Consider the following 18,236-nt stretch of genomic DNA (forward strand, 5'->3'; position numbering starts at 1 on the left):
TCGTTAAGTGAGGAGGGGCTGTAGTGTCATTTTTTTGTTAATGTGATTGAAAAAGTACATCAAAAATTAAATTTTGAACATTCTTTTATAATCACATTTCCTCCCAAAATTAACTTTTAAGGTTTGTTTTACTAAATTTTTAAGAATGTTTACAGTAATCCCTACTTAAAAAAAAAAAAGTGACTTGAAGCCGGTGAAGAACGAGGTTTTGAGCTAAAGAAGTGGCTACCCTTTCCTTCTTGGATCAAACCTGCCTCCCATACCCAAGGTGCTGAATTACCCTTGTGGGTTTGGCACTTCCCTGTGAATGTAATAAATAGGAAAAATAAAGAGAAGCCTGTTATCCGACAGATTGATGGTCAACCAGGCTGTGATGAATATGTGGGTCAGCAGGTCACCAAGAGCAACAGCCTGGTTGACCAGGCAAACACCAGACTAGCCTGGCCTATGGCCAGACTCTGGGACTAGAAAAACTCTTGGAACTCATCAAAGGTAGTACAGTCTCAGATTGACATGTACTCTGATGGTAGTACAGTATCAGATTGACATGCACTCTGATGGTGTTACAGTATCATATTGATGTGTACTCAGATGGTGTGTGATAATGTACAGTGATGTTTCTTGTAAGCGAACTGTTATGAGACTGGGTCTTCAAATTTAGGGAATTTTAGGTTAACTACTATTACTACTACTGTAAATATTTAAACTACAGTGGTACCTTGGGATACGAACTTAATTCATTCAAGAAGGCTGTTCGAGTGCTGATACCGAACAGATTTGTTCCCATAAGGAATAATGTAAATTAGATTAATCTGTTTCAGATCCCCAAAAATACACTTACAAAAGCGCTCACATAAATACACTTACATAATTGTTCACGTTTTGAGCTGTTTGTATCCAAGGTACCACTGTACTTTCAACTCCCTGTTACAGTAGTAGTTGATTTATACCCAACGTCATTACATTTAGTCTCACGGAAAGGAAGAAAAGTATTCCATCAGCACTGGGAATACAGAACAAAATATCACATTCCTTGACCAATTTACTGCAAATAAATTTAAACCATCCACTCATGAAAGTCACATATACTGTATAATAAAATCAATACAGTGCTGTAAGAAACATATTTATAATTTTTATTCTGACATCTTAAAATAAAATTTGACTAAAATAGGTTTTGACTTACGTATACCAAACAAGACCCCAGACTCCTACATGGTGCCCTCCTCATGGAGTCCCTCAGCCACAGTTGACCCCCTCAAGGGATGTTCCTTGGTGCTCCACTTCCTTGAATTAAGTCTGAATGCCTTCCATCCCTCCCTCACAGGTGCTGTATAATCCCTATGGGTTTAGCACTCCCCCATGATAATAATCAGCCACGGTTGTGAGAATTGTCAGGTTGTCCCAACAATAACATCTCTTCATTGTTTGTTCTGTAATCAGAAGGTATGATACCTACAGTATTTCAAATGCCTCTTCAATACTCTCGTATTCTTACTTTGTCTGCCGTCACCTATGATGGTTCCATCTTTAACCCTTTGAGGGTTTCGGTCGTACTAGTACGGCTTACGACCCAGGGTTTTTGACGTACTAGTACACCTAAATTCTAGCGCCCTCAAATCTAGTGGGAGAAAGCTGGTAGGCCTACATATGAAAGAATGGGTCTATGTGGTCAGTGTGCACAGTATAAAAAAAATCCTGCAGCACACAGTGCATAATGAGAAAAAAAAACTTTGACCGTTTTTTTTTTTTTTAATAAAACAGCGACTTTGCACTGTATTTTCTTATGGTATTTATTGTTGTATTCTAGTTTTCTTGGTCTCATTTTATAGAATGGAAGACATATTACAGAAATTGAGATGATTTTGACTGGTTTTACAATGAAAAGTACCTTGAAATTGAGCTCAAAGTAGCAGAAATAAAGTTCAAAAGTAAACAAATCATGCCAAGCGTCCAATACACGTCAACTGGTGAGTCTAATATTCTTTTGCAAGTGCACCAATATTATTTATACCAGTTTCTACACTAATGCAGTACTCTGCATAACAGTAAATCTTCTATTTTTTGTGAGAATAAAAATTCAAAGTGGAAAGCAAAAGAATGTAAGAGGGACCTTGAGACGTGACTAATGAACAGAGGAAATGTCATTTTAGTGCCAGGAATGTCTTTCTTGTTTATTCTGGACCCTATTCGGAAATTGGCATCTTTTGAAATTTGTGTGAAATTGGCAAAATTGCTAAATTCTGACCACTGTACTTGATAATTGAAATTGATAAATGGGTGGTTTCTTGCACTCATTCGATGGAGATCTAGTGAAATATTCATGTTTTTTGTCAACTAGTACAGTGGAATTGGCCAAAAATGGGGCTCAAATTGGGCAAAATCGCCGATGCGTAAACATCGCCAAGACCGCTAACTTCACGAGAGCATAATTCCGTAAGTTTTCCATCAAATTTCAAACTTTTGGTGTCATTATGATCGGGAAAAGATTCTCTATCTTTTCATAAGAGAAAATCTTTTTTTTTTTTTTTTTTAAATTTGGTCGACCCTGAGAACGAGTCTTGGAGAGGGCCTGTCGACCCTCAAAGGGTTAATACAGACTTACTGTTACTTCTTATATAACACCAATTTGACACTTAAACTTTGACATCTCCCCCACGTCCATCTTGCCATCTTTACAAGTCTTTCTGATGATGTCTTTCCCTCAGCATCTCCCAAATCTGCATACACAAATTGCTCTGTGTAAAAACAGGAGAAATTTCATTGCAGAGTCCCTCCAATGAAAAAAAAAAGGTAGGGGGGGTATGACAGGTACAATAAGAGAGAACTTGATGAGTGTTAGAGATCCTCGACTTTTTAGCGTCCTTCCCTCGTGCATATGGGGAATCGCCAAGAAACCTCTGGCTGTCTTCAAGAGAAAGCTTCACAAATTCCTCGGATCAGTTCCTGATCAGCCAGGCTGTGGTTCATACATTGGACTACATGTGGCCAAAAGTAACAGCCTGATTGATCAGGCCTTGATCCACCAGTAGTCCTGGTCTGAGACCACAGGGGTGTTGACTCCCAGAAATATCCTCCTCTTGTTATTTCTGATGCCCAGCACTGAATGACACCTACGGGTTTAGCTTTTTCCATGAATATCAACACTAATAATTTACTACCAAACAAATATGAGGAGCTCACAAAACGCACAAAAAAATGAATGTTATAATAGAAATCCCTGTATTTCACAGATATAAAAATTATTCTCAAATTAGTATACAGAGAGATAACCTGCACTTTCGAGACTGAACCTTATAACAATGTTTGGTCTAGGTCCAACTTGGATGATTAAACTAGTCACTGTGTATGACTATGTATTAACCCTTTGACTGTTGAGACCCCAAATCCTGAAGTCTCTCTCTGTGTCGCAAAATATTAAAAAAATATATTTTTTTTTTTCTTGTGAAATGATAGAGAATCTTTTCCCGATGGTAATGCCACCAAAAGTATATAATTTGAAGGAAAACTTACAGAATTATGCTCTTGCGAAGTTAGCGATCTCGGCTGTATATACGAATCGGTGATTTTGCCCACTTTGAGCCCTATTTTCAGCCAATCCCGTTGTTCCAGTTGACGAAACTCATAGCTATTTCTTTAAAACTCCATTTTTTTCTATCGATTGAGTACAAGAAACTGCCCATTTACCAATCTCTGCTACCCAATAAAGTGGTCAGAAATTGGCAATTTGGCCAGTTTTATGCAAATTAAAAAAGATGTCAGTTTCAAAATAGAATCCAAAATAAACAATGCACATTCCTGGCACTAAAATAACATTTTCTCTGTTCATTAATCACATCTCTAGGCCCATCTCATATTACTCTTGCTTTCTATTTTGAATTTTTATTCACACGAAAAATAAAATATTTATTGTTATGCAGACTACTGCATTATTGTAATAATTGTATAAATAATGTCAACCCATTTGTGACTGCATATTAGAATGGCTAGTTGGACACTTATTGGATGGTGACATCATTTGTTTACTCTCGAACATCGGCAAAAATCGAACATTTCTGCTACTTTGAGCTCAATTTCAAGGCCCTTTTCATCACGAAACCAGTCAAAAACATCTTTATTCCTGTAATATGTCTTCCACTCTATCAAGTGAGACCAAGAAAACGAGAATAAAACTGTAAATACTATACGAAAATACACCTCAAAGTCAGCGTTTTAATCTAAAAACACGATGGTAGTTTTTTTTTTTTCTCATTCACTGCATGGTGTAGGATTTTTGTTATACTGCGCACACTGACCACATAGGCCCATTTTCTCATATCTGGGCCTACCAGCTTTCTCCCGCTTGATTTGAAGCTGCTAGAATTTTGGCATATTAATAAGTCAAAAACACTGGCTCGTAAGACGTATTTATACGACACCGACTGTCAAAGGGTTAACTAGTGCAACTTAACCAACCTCTAGCAGACAGAGGTGAGCTGACCCCATAAGCACACTGCACAAGACATCTATCTGCCTAAAGTAAAAAAAAAAAAATGGATGAAGCAACATTTAAAAAATGATTCCGCTTTGCTGTAGTTCTATAATGACACCACAGTAGTTCGGAGCAGCAGATCATTTGTTGACCTCTTATGTGCTCTCTTACGTCTCTTAACATGCTCTAGTAGTTATATTAGTGTTGTTATAGTCCTACTATAGTTTTTTATATAAAAGCATGAAAATTGATGGTAATTGTAAGAACTAATTTTTCCTTACATCAGACCTGATTATCTCCCATTCTCTCAGGCACTGTATGACAGGTTCAGGTACTTTATGACACAGGTTCAGGTACTGTATGACAGGTTCAGGCACTGTATGACAGGTTCAGGTACTGTATGACAAGTTCAGGCACTGTATGACAGGTTCAGGCACTGTATGACACAAGTTCGGACACTGTATGACAGGTTCAAGCACTGTATGACACAGGTTCAGACACTATGACAGGTTCAGGCACTGAATGACACAGGTTCAGACACTGTATGACAGGTTCAGGCACTGTATGACACAGGTTCAGGTACTGTATGACAGATTCAGGCACTGTATAACACAGGTTCAGGTACTGTATGACACTGGTTCAGGTACTGTTTGACACAGGTTCAGATACTGTTTGACACAGGTTCAGGTACTACATGTATATGACAGATTCAGTTACTGCATGACACAGGTTCATGTACTGTGTGACACAGGTTCAGGCACTGTATGACAGGTTCAGGTACTGTATGACACATGTTCAGGTACTGTATGAAACAGGGTCATTCAGAGTCCTGGACAAAATTAGGGTCGGTTCAGCTTATTTGACCTGGATTTAAAATTGATAATGATTATTAAGAGAAAGATGGAGGGAGGGCCAGTTTAGTAACTGCCAAAGTATTATTGCTTTAGGTGTTTGTGAATGAAATACTTAACTCTTGTTATTGGTTATTTGATGAACATGTGAAAGGAAGGTTTATATTTTTTATGCAAATTGGTGAGCTCTAGTTTTTTTTATATGGTAATAGGGAGCTGTTAGAAGCTCATTAATGGGATAGATCTCATTAAGTGAAATTACAACCTCGTGTGCCCTTATCCATTAAGTACAACAAACTGTCACTATTCAGTAGATTACTGTACATACTGTGTTAGTGTTCTCTTATTAAACTGTTCCATATACAGATGTCTGCCTACATACACCTTCACTTTTAATTATAATGATTGTCACTAGACAGATAGTGATGTACAGTAGTAAAAAAAAATAGAGTATATGTTCCTTTGCAGGTTAATGTTATACAGTATTTTGAGTAAAGCATGGTAGTGACCACCACCACCTGCAGCAGCGCCCTTCTGCATCTCCTCTGAAGCCGATGTTCTCTGTTGCAGCGGCTCCTGGCTGGCTTGGGCGGGATGACGAGGCACCCTCTCTCTGTGAGCCTGCACCAAGATCCACATCAGCATCTTCAACATCATCTGGATGACGCAACAATGCCTTATTGTTGTCCATTCTGCAGTAGGAGGTTCCGGAGACGCGATGGACTGGTGCTGCACGTCAGAACCCACACTGGGGAGAGACCTTATCCATGTCCTCATTGTCCTGTTGCCTTTGCCCAGAAGTCGCATCTTAATCGGCATATCCGAACCGTGCATAAAGTTGAACCAAATGCTCATCTTGCTGGTCACGTGCATTTCAATAATGATACTCCAGGGTCGTCTCAGAGTGAAACGTTATGGCATAGTGCAGCACTTACTAGAAACAAAACTGTTGAAAATCCAAAAGCCAATGCCCAAAATGGTGACACGAAGGAGTCTGATATTCATATTCTTAGTCCACTAAGTCCTCATGCTCAGATCGTCAATGAAAGGAGTGCATCAGCACTAAGTCAAAACTGAGGATGTAAATCCTTCCTCTCTTAGAGATTTAATGCCAAAGTAATTGAAGATATGTAGTGTTTTGTAATTAGTGGTGTGAGGGGATACAGTGAATGTGCATGATGATGCAGACTGAGCTGTGAATCTGCATCTAAGTGATATCAGACATATCTTATTTTATAAAATACTGGAATGTTTATTCTGCTAGCAAATTTTTTAACTGAAAATTTTAAAATAAAAGAAATCAAAATGTGAAAGCCTGGAGCTTTCATGTTATTAGCTTCGATATTTTTATTTAAAAACAGAGGAAGGAAAAGTGATTTTTGAACATTCTACTTCAGGTTTTTTTTTTTTGTGTGTGTGTGTGTGTGTGTGTGCGTGGGTAGTCAGCACCAGAGTGCCGATGTACTGATTCAGAGAGCAACACTACAGAAAAAACATTTTGTATAAGACAGCAGAATATAGTGGGCAATTCTGCAGGATCTCCCTGGTAAAATTCTCTCCTTTTTTTCTCCCTTGCAGTTTCTATCTCAACTGCCATCCGCTGCAGGGATTCCAGGGGGATCCTTTCTCGCTTCATTCCACCGACCTTATTCCTGCTCAAGCTGCCCATACAGTGCCAACCAAAAGTCAGATTTGAAGAGACACCTGCTAGTCCACACAAGAGAACGCCCTTATGCCTGTCCTTACTGCCCCTACCGTGTCAACTACCGTTACGATTTGGCCAAACACATTCGACGTCGACATACGTCATCTCGCCTGATTCTATAAAACTGTAGTGATCATTTCTCTCCTGGATGAAATCAAGAACTAATATTAAGCATATAAGATACTGATTACACATGATGGGTGACTAATAAAAATGCATACGGAAGATATACTAAAAATATTCTCTGCTAAGAAAACAAATGCAGTTACATCTGAATTTGCTCAAAAATCCAAAGTTCATCAATGTGTTTTTTGTTGTGAACTTTCAGACTGGTTTATTTTACTTGCTTAAAAAAAATCTCTCTTACGTATTTACGTATATGATGTCTACCAAATATATATTTTATAAAGAAAAGCATACAAATTTCTATAGGTAAATTATTTGTACTGTAGTACAAGATACTTACATGACATGTGTCTGAATAAAATTTGAGTGTTTAATGTCTGTTGGTTATGAAGGAGGGAGACGCAGCTGATTGAGAACACAAAATAACCAAGAGTACAATGATAATTCATATCCCACCACCAGTTTTTATTGTATGTTGTCATGGTCACCCCAGGACAACACTACACATGCATCTTGTGATGTAATATATAATCTTCGATGGTCTGGTAAGCCAGTGGACAGCCTCTCGCCATATACCCAAAAGTACCAGTGGGTGGGTTACCACATGAGTAAGGAGAGAGTTTTCTGTTTATCGTGAAAAACAAAATACCTGCCCTCTCCTCTGCTGAAACAAATCATAAATAACTCACACTTGGGAGAAGGAACTTATGACTGATGTTTTGGTCCATCCTGAACCACTGTCAAGTCACCATAAGTCAAGCCAGCTGTGACATGACAATAATCCAGGATGGACCAAAATGTTGTCAAAAATTTCCTCGCCTAAGTGCAGGTTATTGTGATTTATTCCTGCTATAAAATTGTGACTTTTTTATTCACTGGAATAATTTAACACCTTTTCCAAAACTAAGAAGCAAAAGAACTGTCAGACACAGAGACATGTCCTTCAGTAGGGAAGATATGTTTCTTAGAGACAGCAAGTGAAAATGCAAACACATGGAAGATATTATTTGTGAATACAAACAAGTCAATGCTTAAGTCATGACTTTACTTGAGACATGGAAGGCATTGTTTGTAAATGCAAACACATGGAAGGTATCATTTGTTAATGCAGATACCTAATAATAATAATATCTTTATTTCTGCAAGTACATGTACAAGGTATACAGGCCTATCCGACATCAGTGACATACTACTTTATAGAAAGCGGCTTGTTGTGCAGAACATTTTGGGCAAATTAGGTCAGTTTTGTCCCAGGATGAGACCCACACCAGTTAACTAGCACTCAAGTATCCATTTTACTGATGCGTGAACATAGACAACCGGCGTAAGGAAACGCCCAGTGTTTCTACCCTCGCCAGGAATTGAACCTGGACATGGTTACAGAAGTGCACCACCGACAGTATTAAACAAAGAGAAGTTATGAGCAAGCTCTATTTTAACATGTGTAGACCTCTGCAAAGAGTGAAATGGTGTCACAGCGAAAGCTCTTCTACACCCGAAGTCAATTCAGTTCATATAGTCGATTCCCTCGGCTCACTCCCAGACCAGGCTTCCTGGTTGATGGCTCAATTAGTCAGGCTGTTGGTGCTAATAGCATGACATCTGAGTTCAGTGATCAGTCACAATAGTTCATCAAGATATGTTTTAACAGTTGTACAATAATTTCCCTGGCAAAACAGTGTAGCATTCCACATTTCATATCAAAGTTCACCAAAGCTTTTATTTCACTTGTTTTCAGTGAAATATCTCGTCTAAATTTAGTCTTTAGATATACGATTAGTATTTATTTTCTGGAATTTAGTTCCAACAAGAATTTGTGTATTTTTTTGGTTGTGATACATGGACATTAATTTTAAGTATTTATTTATGTGTAATTTATTGTGATGAATATTTATCATTCTCATTATGTTGTTATTACAATACTGTATTTGTTTTTAGCAAAAGATTATGTATACATTTTCATTCGTTGCAAATGAACAAGTTGTACTCAATTTCAATACACAGATAAATGCACTTAATAAAGTACGTACAGTAATTGAACAGTTAAATTTATCATATCTATTATGGCAAACTCAGGATTACATTGCTACATAAGTTCTCATTGCTATAAACATTAGGTAATACAGTACTGTAAGAACATCAGTGACCTTTTTTGCATTTTTTTTTTATATTTAACATCCAAGCTTTATTTTTTTACCTACCATATTCTAGTTTCCCTGTACTGTGTTGATGACCAGTACAGGTGCTACAGTATTATATGAAACCACCTCATTTTGGTACAAACATTGAGCATTACTTTTGGCATCGTGGATTACCTCATTTATTTGTAGTTCAGTCAAGTCTTCAGTCAACGGATTTTCTTTTTTCACACAATACCGAGGAAGCAGCCTCAGTGCCATGCATGGAAAGGGTTTATCGAAGTCATTAATTTTTAAGCCTTTGCTGTGGTAGTGCTTTAGTTCCAAGCGACTTGATTTTGAGCGTGCTTATTTTTTTTTCTTGGTAAATGCAATAACTGCCATACTCATGATGTTTTAAAAGACAAATAATAAAAGCATATTTCAAAGAACCAATGTGGAATCTTTTTTTTTTTTTTTTCAACCCTTTCAGATCCATCGTGCTTATGTGCACATTGTTCGAGGTTTTTTTGTGACTTAATAATAGAGTGTCTATTGTTTATTACTAAAAGAAAGCAGTAAATGGTTAATACATGTTCTTGGCAGTTGACAAAAAAATATTCTATTTATCTTTGATGATTGAGAATCAGTGTTGCAAATTTATTGCATCTCTTCTCATGACTTCATTAGTTTTTCTTAATATAACTGAATGTTTAGTTATAAAACAGGTTTAGGTTTTTTTTTTTAATAGTGTATAACAGTAATTGGTATTACATCAAAGCTTACATGACATGGGCCTTTAATAACTGCCAGACATAATTTCTTTTATGGGATCTGTTAAGAAACATTAATACGTGTATCATATATCTTTACTACTTAATGTTGTAAATGTGGTGTGGAGGTTTGTTGATTAGTCATTATAATTGTCATTAGACTGATAATTGTTTAATATAGAAGTCACTCGCTGTTTCTGTACAAGTGACATGCCGTTTTCTGTTGTGTTCCAGCGGCAGCGGCAACGTGGACCTGTATTTCGAACCTGTCCCGTATGCGAGAGAAATTTTGACTCCCGTGCCAAGTTGGAGATCCACATTCGGACTCACACAGGGGAAAGACCCTTCGCCTGCTCGCACTGCCCCTATCAAGCATGCCAGATGTCAACATTAACATCTCATATGAGGACTCACACTGGAGAAAAGCCATTCCAGTGCCCTTTCTGTTCTCATCGAGCCAGACAGAGAGGTTCCCTCAACAAGCACATTAGGGTTGTCCACAGTGCATTGATCCATGACAGAGGAAACACTTGGCCGGGAAACATTCCTAATATGTAACTTATCTGGCGTCTTAGTTGTAGTTCAAATAACTTAGGAGCATCATAAACAGTCTTAAATAAAGGGTACAGAGGTAAGCATGAATAATGAAGGTGTTATGCTCGGGTGTGGCTCATACTCTCTTACATTTTTAAAAGTTTTAATTTTTTGAAAACCCTATATGTAATGTATATATTTTTAATTAATTGAAGGAATAAGAAGCAGATGACAATTTTAAAATACATTTAGAGTTTTAATTTTTTTAATTGGGTAATGTACTTGAAATAATTTTTTTAACAAATAAATGCTCTTATGTTTTCCCATAATTTTTTTTTTTTATTGACACTCGTATATGTGAATACTTGCACATAGTGTACTTAAAATATATATTTTTTTTATCCCATTTCACTTTGTTCTTCCTGATACAGTATTTTTTTTATTAGTTATTATTCACTTTGAAAAGAGAAAATTAGATTATATCAGTTTTATCATGATTAAATTATACTTTGGCTCCAGTAATACTACAGCATGGTGAAGCTAAGCTGGTGACTATTAACTGGCAGGTCCTTCAAGGAAGGTGCCTTGAGGATGTTGAAGAAATCTTGATCCAGATAATTGGATCTGTCTTCTACTGGAGGCCTTCCATTCCTCACATGCTGTATGACCCCTGAGGGTTTAGCACTCCACAAGTATAATAATAATAGTGCTTAGCAGTGTGAATAATGGTAATGTTTGACTGTGTATTTGAGAATTTGAGCGAGTATAAGGAAGAAATCGAGATGTGGGAATATGGTCTCTAGAACCATTGATGGATAACATTCTGTATTATAGAGCTAACCCTGATACGTTGGTAAGTACCAAGGCAAGAATCCATGAAGGCTTGATCATGACTTGCCCTCAAAAAAAAAAAAATAGGATTGTGGGTTTGACAAAATTTTGAAAAAGTTTTTTTTTTTTTTTTTTTTTTTTTTTTTTTCTGTGATTTTTTTTGTGTGTGTGTGTGTGTGTGTGTGTGTGTGTGTGTGTGTGTGTGTGTGTGTGTGTAAACTGAAGGGGCACAGTTTTTTGAGCAGAATAATAAGAAAACAAAATTCGATAGCTTATCGTTTTATGGCATGTTGAAGTTGGCAGAAAATGGCTCACTGCGAACAACATTGTTGTGATGCCACCTAGTAGTCTTTATGTTATTTCCTAAGGCAAATTATCATTTTTTTTTTTTTTTTTAAATGAGAAATTTGATGGAAAATTTAAAGAATTATGCAGACACAAAGTTGGTGGTCTGGGCGCCACTTACGTATCAATGATTTCTCCCAATTTTAGTCCTATTTTAAGTCAGTTTCAACACTCGGTTTGACCCTATTCCTAGCTATATTACTTATATGCCATCCGTTCTATTGAATGAGCACAAGAAATTGCCCATTCAACTATCAGAACTACTCTATAATGTGCACAGAATTTGGTAACAGCCTGTTCTACACAAAATTAAAAAAAATCAGTTTAAAAACAGTTCAAATAAACAATAAGAGCACTGTGTTCAGCAGTCACATCCCCAGGCATCTCCTATGTAACACTTGCCCTCCATTTTGAATCCATCATCAATCCTCAGGTCTCTCCTATGTAACACTTACCCTCCATTTTGAATCCATCATCAATCCTCAGGTCTCTCCTATGTAACACTTACCCTCCATTTTGAATCCATCATCAATCCTCAGGTCTCTCCTATGTAACACTTGCCCTCCATTTTGAATCCATCATTGCATAAAAAATTGGAAAGTACCTGATTTCTCGGATAATAAAATATAGCCAAGAATAATTGGTCATGGTGTAGGCTGTCCCAGTAACTGAAGCAGATCTAGTAAGAAAAAACAAAACAAACTGAGGAGATAGGGGAAGCCTCACCCTTCCTTAGGAAAATTGTCAAAAATTTTTCCTTTGGAATAATATTCTAAAGTATGGCCATGTTTCAATTAGTGCAAATTTCAGTTTAGAGAAAATTACGATTTGGTGTTAATTTCAGTCTTGTGCAAACTTTGATTTGGTGCAAATTGTTATTTAGCCCAGAGTTTGATTTAGTGCACAATTAATGTTACTTTTCCCCACAAACTCTCCAAGTCATGTACAAAAATTACACATAATTTTAATACTGTGACCACTTCACGGGATTCATCCACACTAATCGAGACATGGTTGTACTTTAATGAAATAGAGTATACTATACCTCTTTTTTAACCTGTAAACGGTCCAAACGTATATATACGTTTTTTCAACATTTGAAAGTATGTAAAAAAAGTAGATCTTCTTTTTGTTTTTCTACATTTGAAAATGTGTAAAAAAAACTTCGATCTCTACTTTTTTTTTTTGTTATATTTCAAAATATGTAAAAAAAACTTAGATCTACTTTTGTAGCACTACACATGTGAACGTAGATCTGCTTGGACCGTTTACGGGTTAATAATACTGAAACAAGTTAAAATAACATGACTGTACTTCTTGCACAATTTAGGTATGCTCTATAATTCAGTCTCTAGTGCACTTATATATACATTCTGCAATACGTTTCTGAATTTCCCCCTTTTTTTTTTTGTACTTTTTTTTTTTTCTCTGCAAAAGCCCGTGGGACACTTTTATTTATTTTTAGTATGACTTTGCTGGAAATAGTAAAAAAAAATTCTGTAGTCTTGATAATAACTGCATTATTAAGGTACTTATCATTTTAAATGCTGCATAGTAACTGCATTATTAAGGTACTTATCCTGAATGCTGCATAACAACTGTGTTATTGAGGTACTTATCATTATGAATAATGCATAATTGCATTATTGAGGTACTTGTCATTCCAAATGTTGCATAATAAACACATCTCTAAGCTAAGCTGTGATAATAGAAGACTCCTTGAAACTAGTCACAGGTACCCACACTACATATATTAACTCTCCACTGAGGGACACAGTTGCACATGATACACATGGCAAGCCTCTCCCTCAGTTATTTCCTGTATTAAATTACATTAGATTACTCTTATATGATAATACAGTTTCAGTGTTACAGTATTAAAATTTATATTTGTGTAAATATTAGAAGTTCATTGACTTTATTCATAAATAAATAAATAAATGCTCAATTGAGAATACATATATGTATACAAATACTGCAGTGAAAACAGGAAAAACACCTAAGTGCTTTCATGTGCTTACACACACACACACACACACACACACACACACATATACATACATTTTATATATATATATATATATATATATATATATATATATATATATATATATATATATATATATATATATATATATATTGTATTTTTCATACATTTTTTCCTTGTATTTTAAACATAAGAAAGTTGCCAAGTCAGTAGATTAGAATGGAAGTGTAGCAATAGTGAGTATGAAGTTACTTTCTGAAAGCATTATAACTGGATATACAGGTACTTAATCACACATCCAGAAATACTCAAACGATTTTTTTATGGTTTTATTATCACTCATTGAAATTATACGTACAGTATTAATTCCAGTGAATGACGCGATTATGTCAGATATGGGGAAGAGTGCAGTGCTATGTTATAGCGAACATACGATATTGTCAGAGAGAAGGTTGGAAGAGTGACGCTGTGTTATCTTTGTTTTTCCAGTTGGGGGCTCTGGGCAGCGTAGGCGGCATGATGAGCGTGTATGGGCGCCGCGGGAGAGGTTCCAAAGTTTGTGGCTACTGTGGCAAGTGTTTTGTGCGCTCGGATGTTCTTGTTCAACACGTTCGTACTCATACTGGCGAGAAACCCTATGCCTGCCCTCACTGCCCTTACCGTGCTTCCCAGCGAACGCATCTCAGGCTGCACTTACGACGCCACGAGCAAGGCCCTTCTGTCGTTCAGGGGCAGCAACACGTGCCGTCGCAAGCTCGCGTGCAGCCCCAGTCACACATTCAAGCCATAAACCAGAGACAGACTCAACATCAGAATCAAAGTCACTCTTCCAATACCGTGCCATCTGCCAGCACCAACAATGTCAATGCATCATCAGTTGCAATTCATCAACAAGAAAATCTTCATTTTGATTTTAAACATTAGTAATAAAAGAATTTTACTAAATAATGGTGAATTTGGTCAGTGGAATTTCAGTATGGACGAAATATATTTTTATTAGATAAGCATTGTGAATCATATGATACTCATATTGCCAGATTTTTTAAAAATAACTTATTATAGATTTTTATTGGTCATAACGTTTGCTTAGTATTTTGTTATTGTTATTGCATGGGCGAGCCATGCGTACAAGAGCTCCACAATATGTACTCAAGTTTCCCAGCCCAAATTACTAACAAATAAAGAAACAAATTTTATTTTTCATGTAGTATATAATTGTTACAAAATCAGGTGACATATTTCATGCATTTTGAAAAGCCCCTGGTTATACAGAGCATTTTGGGCAGACTAAAACTACAGCACTTGACATTTATGTAGTTGTAAAGTTGAAGTTAGATTATTTGAATGCTAAAATTAATACAATTAAGTTGTTTGAAGGTCAGATCATGGAATGCACCTCAATGATCACTGCTCGCTCAGTGCTACAGTACTCTCTAATCTCTCCTTACCTCATTTATGGTATGTATATATACATAGGGATTTACAACAGCAAATCACCCAAAAGTCCATCATAGCTCAACAAAAATCTCTCAGTTTCCAGACAATACCCATCCACCCTTTCACATTATTCAAAGGTTTAAATTTACTCTATATACAAACCAACTACACTTATTAATGTAGATTCTATATATTCATGACACACAATACAAATATTAACCCAGTCCTAAAACTCTTCTTGGAGAGCTATAACAGAATGCATTGCTGGAATACAGGAAATAAATGGTGTTTTCTCTGATGTCCTTCATGTTTGACTTATGGTAGTAGAAACTTTATGCAAATAAAAGGACAGAAAGTGCAGAACTCTCTACCAGAGATTCTAAAAAATCCTCTACTAACTACAAAAATGTTGTTTTAAAAAATTCTGAATATGATGTAATTTATTTAAAACAGGTTTTAAACCAGTGGTATCCATACCCCTTGGTATGGATATGGGTACCAAATAATGGGGGTATGAGACTCAGTCTCTGAACAGTTTTAAAAAGAGTTGTTGTTTGAATAGAATAAACTATCAGTTGTTCTGTAGCTAGTTATCCATATGTAAAGTAAAATCAAGTTATTGATATCTTTTAAAGTCATACTGGTACCTAATAGGACTGGTGGTGATGATTTCGACAGTCTAGCGAAGGGGATATGGAGATATATTGGGTAATTCATAGGGGTCTTTAATCCTAAAAAAGGTTAGGTACTCCTGATTTAGATTATAAATGTCAGATATATATAATACAGCCTGCTTATCCAGATTTCAGTCAGCATCATAATCATGTACTTGATCTGGTTTGGTCATTGCACAATCCAAGAACACTATCCTCATCTTATAAGCAAGCCTAGACCCCCTCTACCTCAGTATACATAAAAGGAATGCTGTTGGGCAGTTCATAAAATTTCATTGCAACAGAATATAAAGATACATATGTATTATGTGCATGTGTGTACAAATGTATTTTTGTGTGCTTGTGTGCACAGATGTATTCTTGTGCATATATGCATATATATATATATATATATATATATATATATATATATATATATATTTATTTTTTTTTTTTTTTATTATCACACCGGCCGATTCCCACCAAGGCAGGGTGGCCCGAAAAAGAAAAACTTTCACCATCATTCACTCCATCACTGTCTTGCCAGAAGGGTGCTTTACACTACAGTTTTTAAACTGCAACATTAACACCCCTCCTTCAGAGTGCAGGCACTGTACTTCCCATCTCCAGGACTCAAGTCCGGCCTGCCGGTTTCCCTGAATCCCTTCATAAATGTTACTTTGCTCACACTCCAACAGCACGTCAAGTATTAAAAACCATTTGTCTCCATTCACTCCTATCAAACACGCTCACGCATGCCTGCTGGAAGTCCAAGCCCCTCGCACACAAAACCTCCTTTACCCCCTCCCTCCAACCCTTCCTAGGCCGACCCCTACCCCGCCTTCCTTCCACTACAGACTGATACACTCTTGAAGTCATTCTGTTTCGCTCCATTCTCTCTACATGTCCGAACCACCTCAACAACCCTTCCTCAGCCCTCTGGACAACAGTTTTGGTAATCCCGCACCTCCTCCTAACTTCCAAACTACGAATTCTCTGCATTATATTCACACCACACATTGCCCTCAGACATATATATATATATATATATTATATACATATATATATATATATATATATAATATATATATATATATATATAATGTGTATATATATATATATATGTATATATATATATCATACTGTGGAAACTTTATTTAAAGACAAAATACATTGACAAAATTACAAAAGGGAGTAGAACAACACAGATGACAACTCAAGGCTACATCTCGAATGCTTTGTCCAGCTCCCTGACGGTGGGCCATGTGCCCAGAATGCTGCAGGCATTTCCCCTCTGGATCACAACAATGAGTCTCTGAAAGAGGAAGCTGGTTGCCCTGTGGTCCTTGGTTTCTATGATGAGTTTTTCACCCAGCTCTTTGAAGAACTTTAGAACACACTTGCCCATGCTCCAAGGATCTCCGACCCTATTGGGATTAAGTTATAGCAAGGGGGAGAGCCTTCATATTTGAGGGTCCTCTGGGTCTCCCTGTGGCTGGCAGCTCCACCCCCTTCATCTACAGAGTATGGCAAGTAGGTATCTGTCATTGTGGCGGCACAGGTGTAGTCCCAGGCAACATGCTTACCATCCTTCCAGGGTAGCATAATGGCTCCATCATGATGCTTTTGACTTCTGTCAGACCTCTGCACTTGGGGTTTCTATTGGGCTGGGCAACAGGCTTTGGTGAGGCTTCTCTTTATGATGTCGTTTACCTCCTCATGTCTAGCATACTTTCCTTCTGATGTGTGACACATGAGACCATTAAGTCCGAATTGATCAGCCGTCGCCCTGCCGCAAATACACCTATGTTTAGTGAGTATGGGGGCGGCTAGGTGAAGAGCAACACCAGTCCGAATGGCCTGTGGGTCGAGTCGAGTGCCCAGGGAGAAATTGGGAACAGCCAGAAGGAAATCTCCTGAGTGTGGTGCCTTCACCACTAGGAGACGAGCTTTGTCCATTCCGGAAGCGTTGGTGAGCATTGTGTTCGCGATTTTTTACATACATACATACACATGCACATACATTAGACCCCTTATATTACACGGTAGTTACGTTCCTGAAAATGCCATGTTAGGTAAACTGAAGAACTTATGGGAAAAATATGGTTACATTCCTGGGAACCCAAAAAAAGCCAAACAACTTTTTTTTAGACCTCCAGAGCTAACAAAAATAAAAGTGAATATGTAATTGTTGTTCATTGTCGTGATGTATTATGTTGTTTTTACTGCTTAAGACTACAAATACAACAGAAATAATAGTATTTCTTGCCTTAAAGTGTGGGTGCTGGTGTTTGTCAATGATTGTGAAGAGAGTGGAGAGTTATGCTGTGCATAAATTCTGTAATGGATTTCTGGGCTGTTTTACCCTGCAGTATATTATACAACAGATGGTAAGGTATCAGCTGC

The 18,236-nt window shown here is 37.0% G+C and overlaps 1 protein-coding gene across 10 annotated transcripts in view; it reads left to right on the forward strand.

The window, feature by feature from the left end:
• LOC128686900 (zinc finger and BTB domain-containing protein 14) overlaps window positions 1-18,236 on the forward strand; it is a 407,181-nt gene that overhangs the window by 329,665 nt on the left and 59,280 nt on the right. Inside the window, exon 5 of one of the 10 annotated variants that reach the window (XM_053774144.2) lies at window positions 14,230-16,143. The exons of 7 other annotated variants lie outside the window; for them this stretch is intronic. In XM_053774144.2, the coding sequence (XP_053630119.1) occupies window positions 14,230-14,664 (435 nt within the window). In that variant the 3' untranslated portion in view covers window positions 14,665-16,143. Of the gene's footprint in view, window positions 1-5,892; window positions 6,415-10,277; window positions 10,790-14,229; window positions 16,144-18,236 lie in introns of those variants that run through there. 2 more of the 10 variants (XM_053774158.2, XM_053774137.2) reach the window with 2 other exon arrangements.

The sequence above is a fragment of the Cherax quadricarinatus genome, chromosome 7, assembly GCF_038502225.1.
Source record: "Cherax quadricarinatus isolate ZL_2023a chromosome 7, ASM3850222v1, whole genome shotgun sequence".
Taxonomy (NCBI): Eukaryota; Metazoa; Arthropoda; class Malacostraca; order Decapoda; family Parastacidae; genus Cherax; species Cherax quadricarinatus.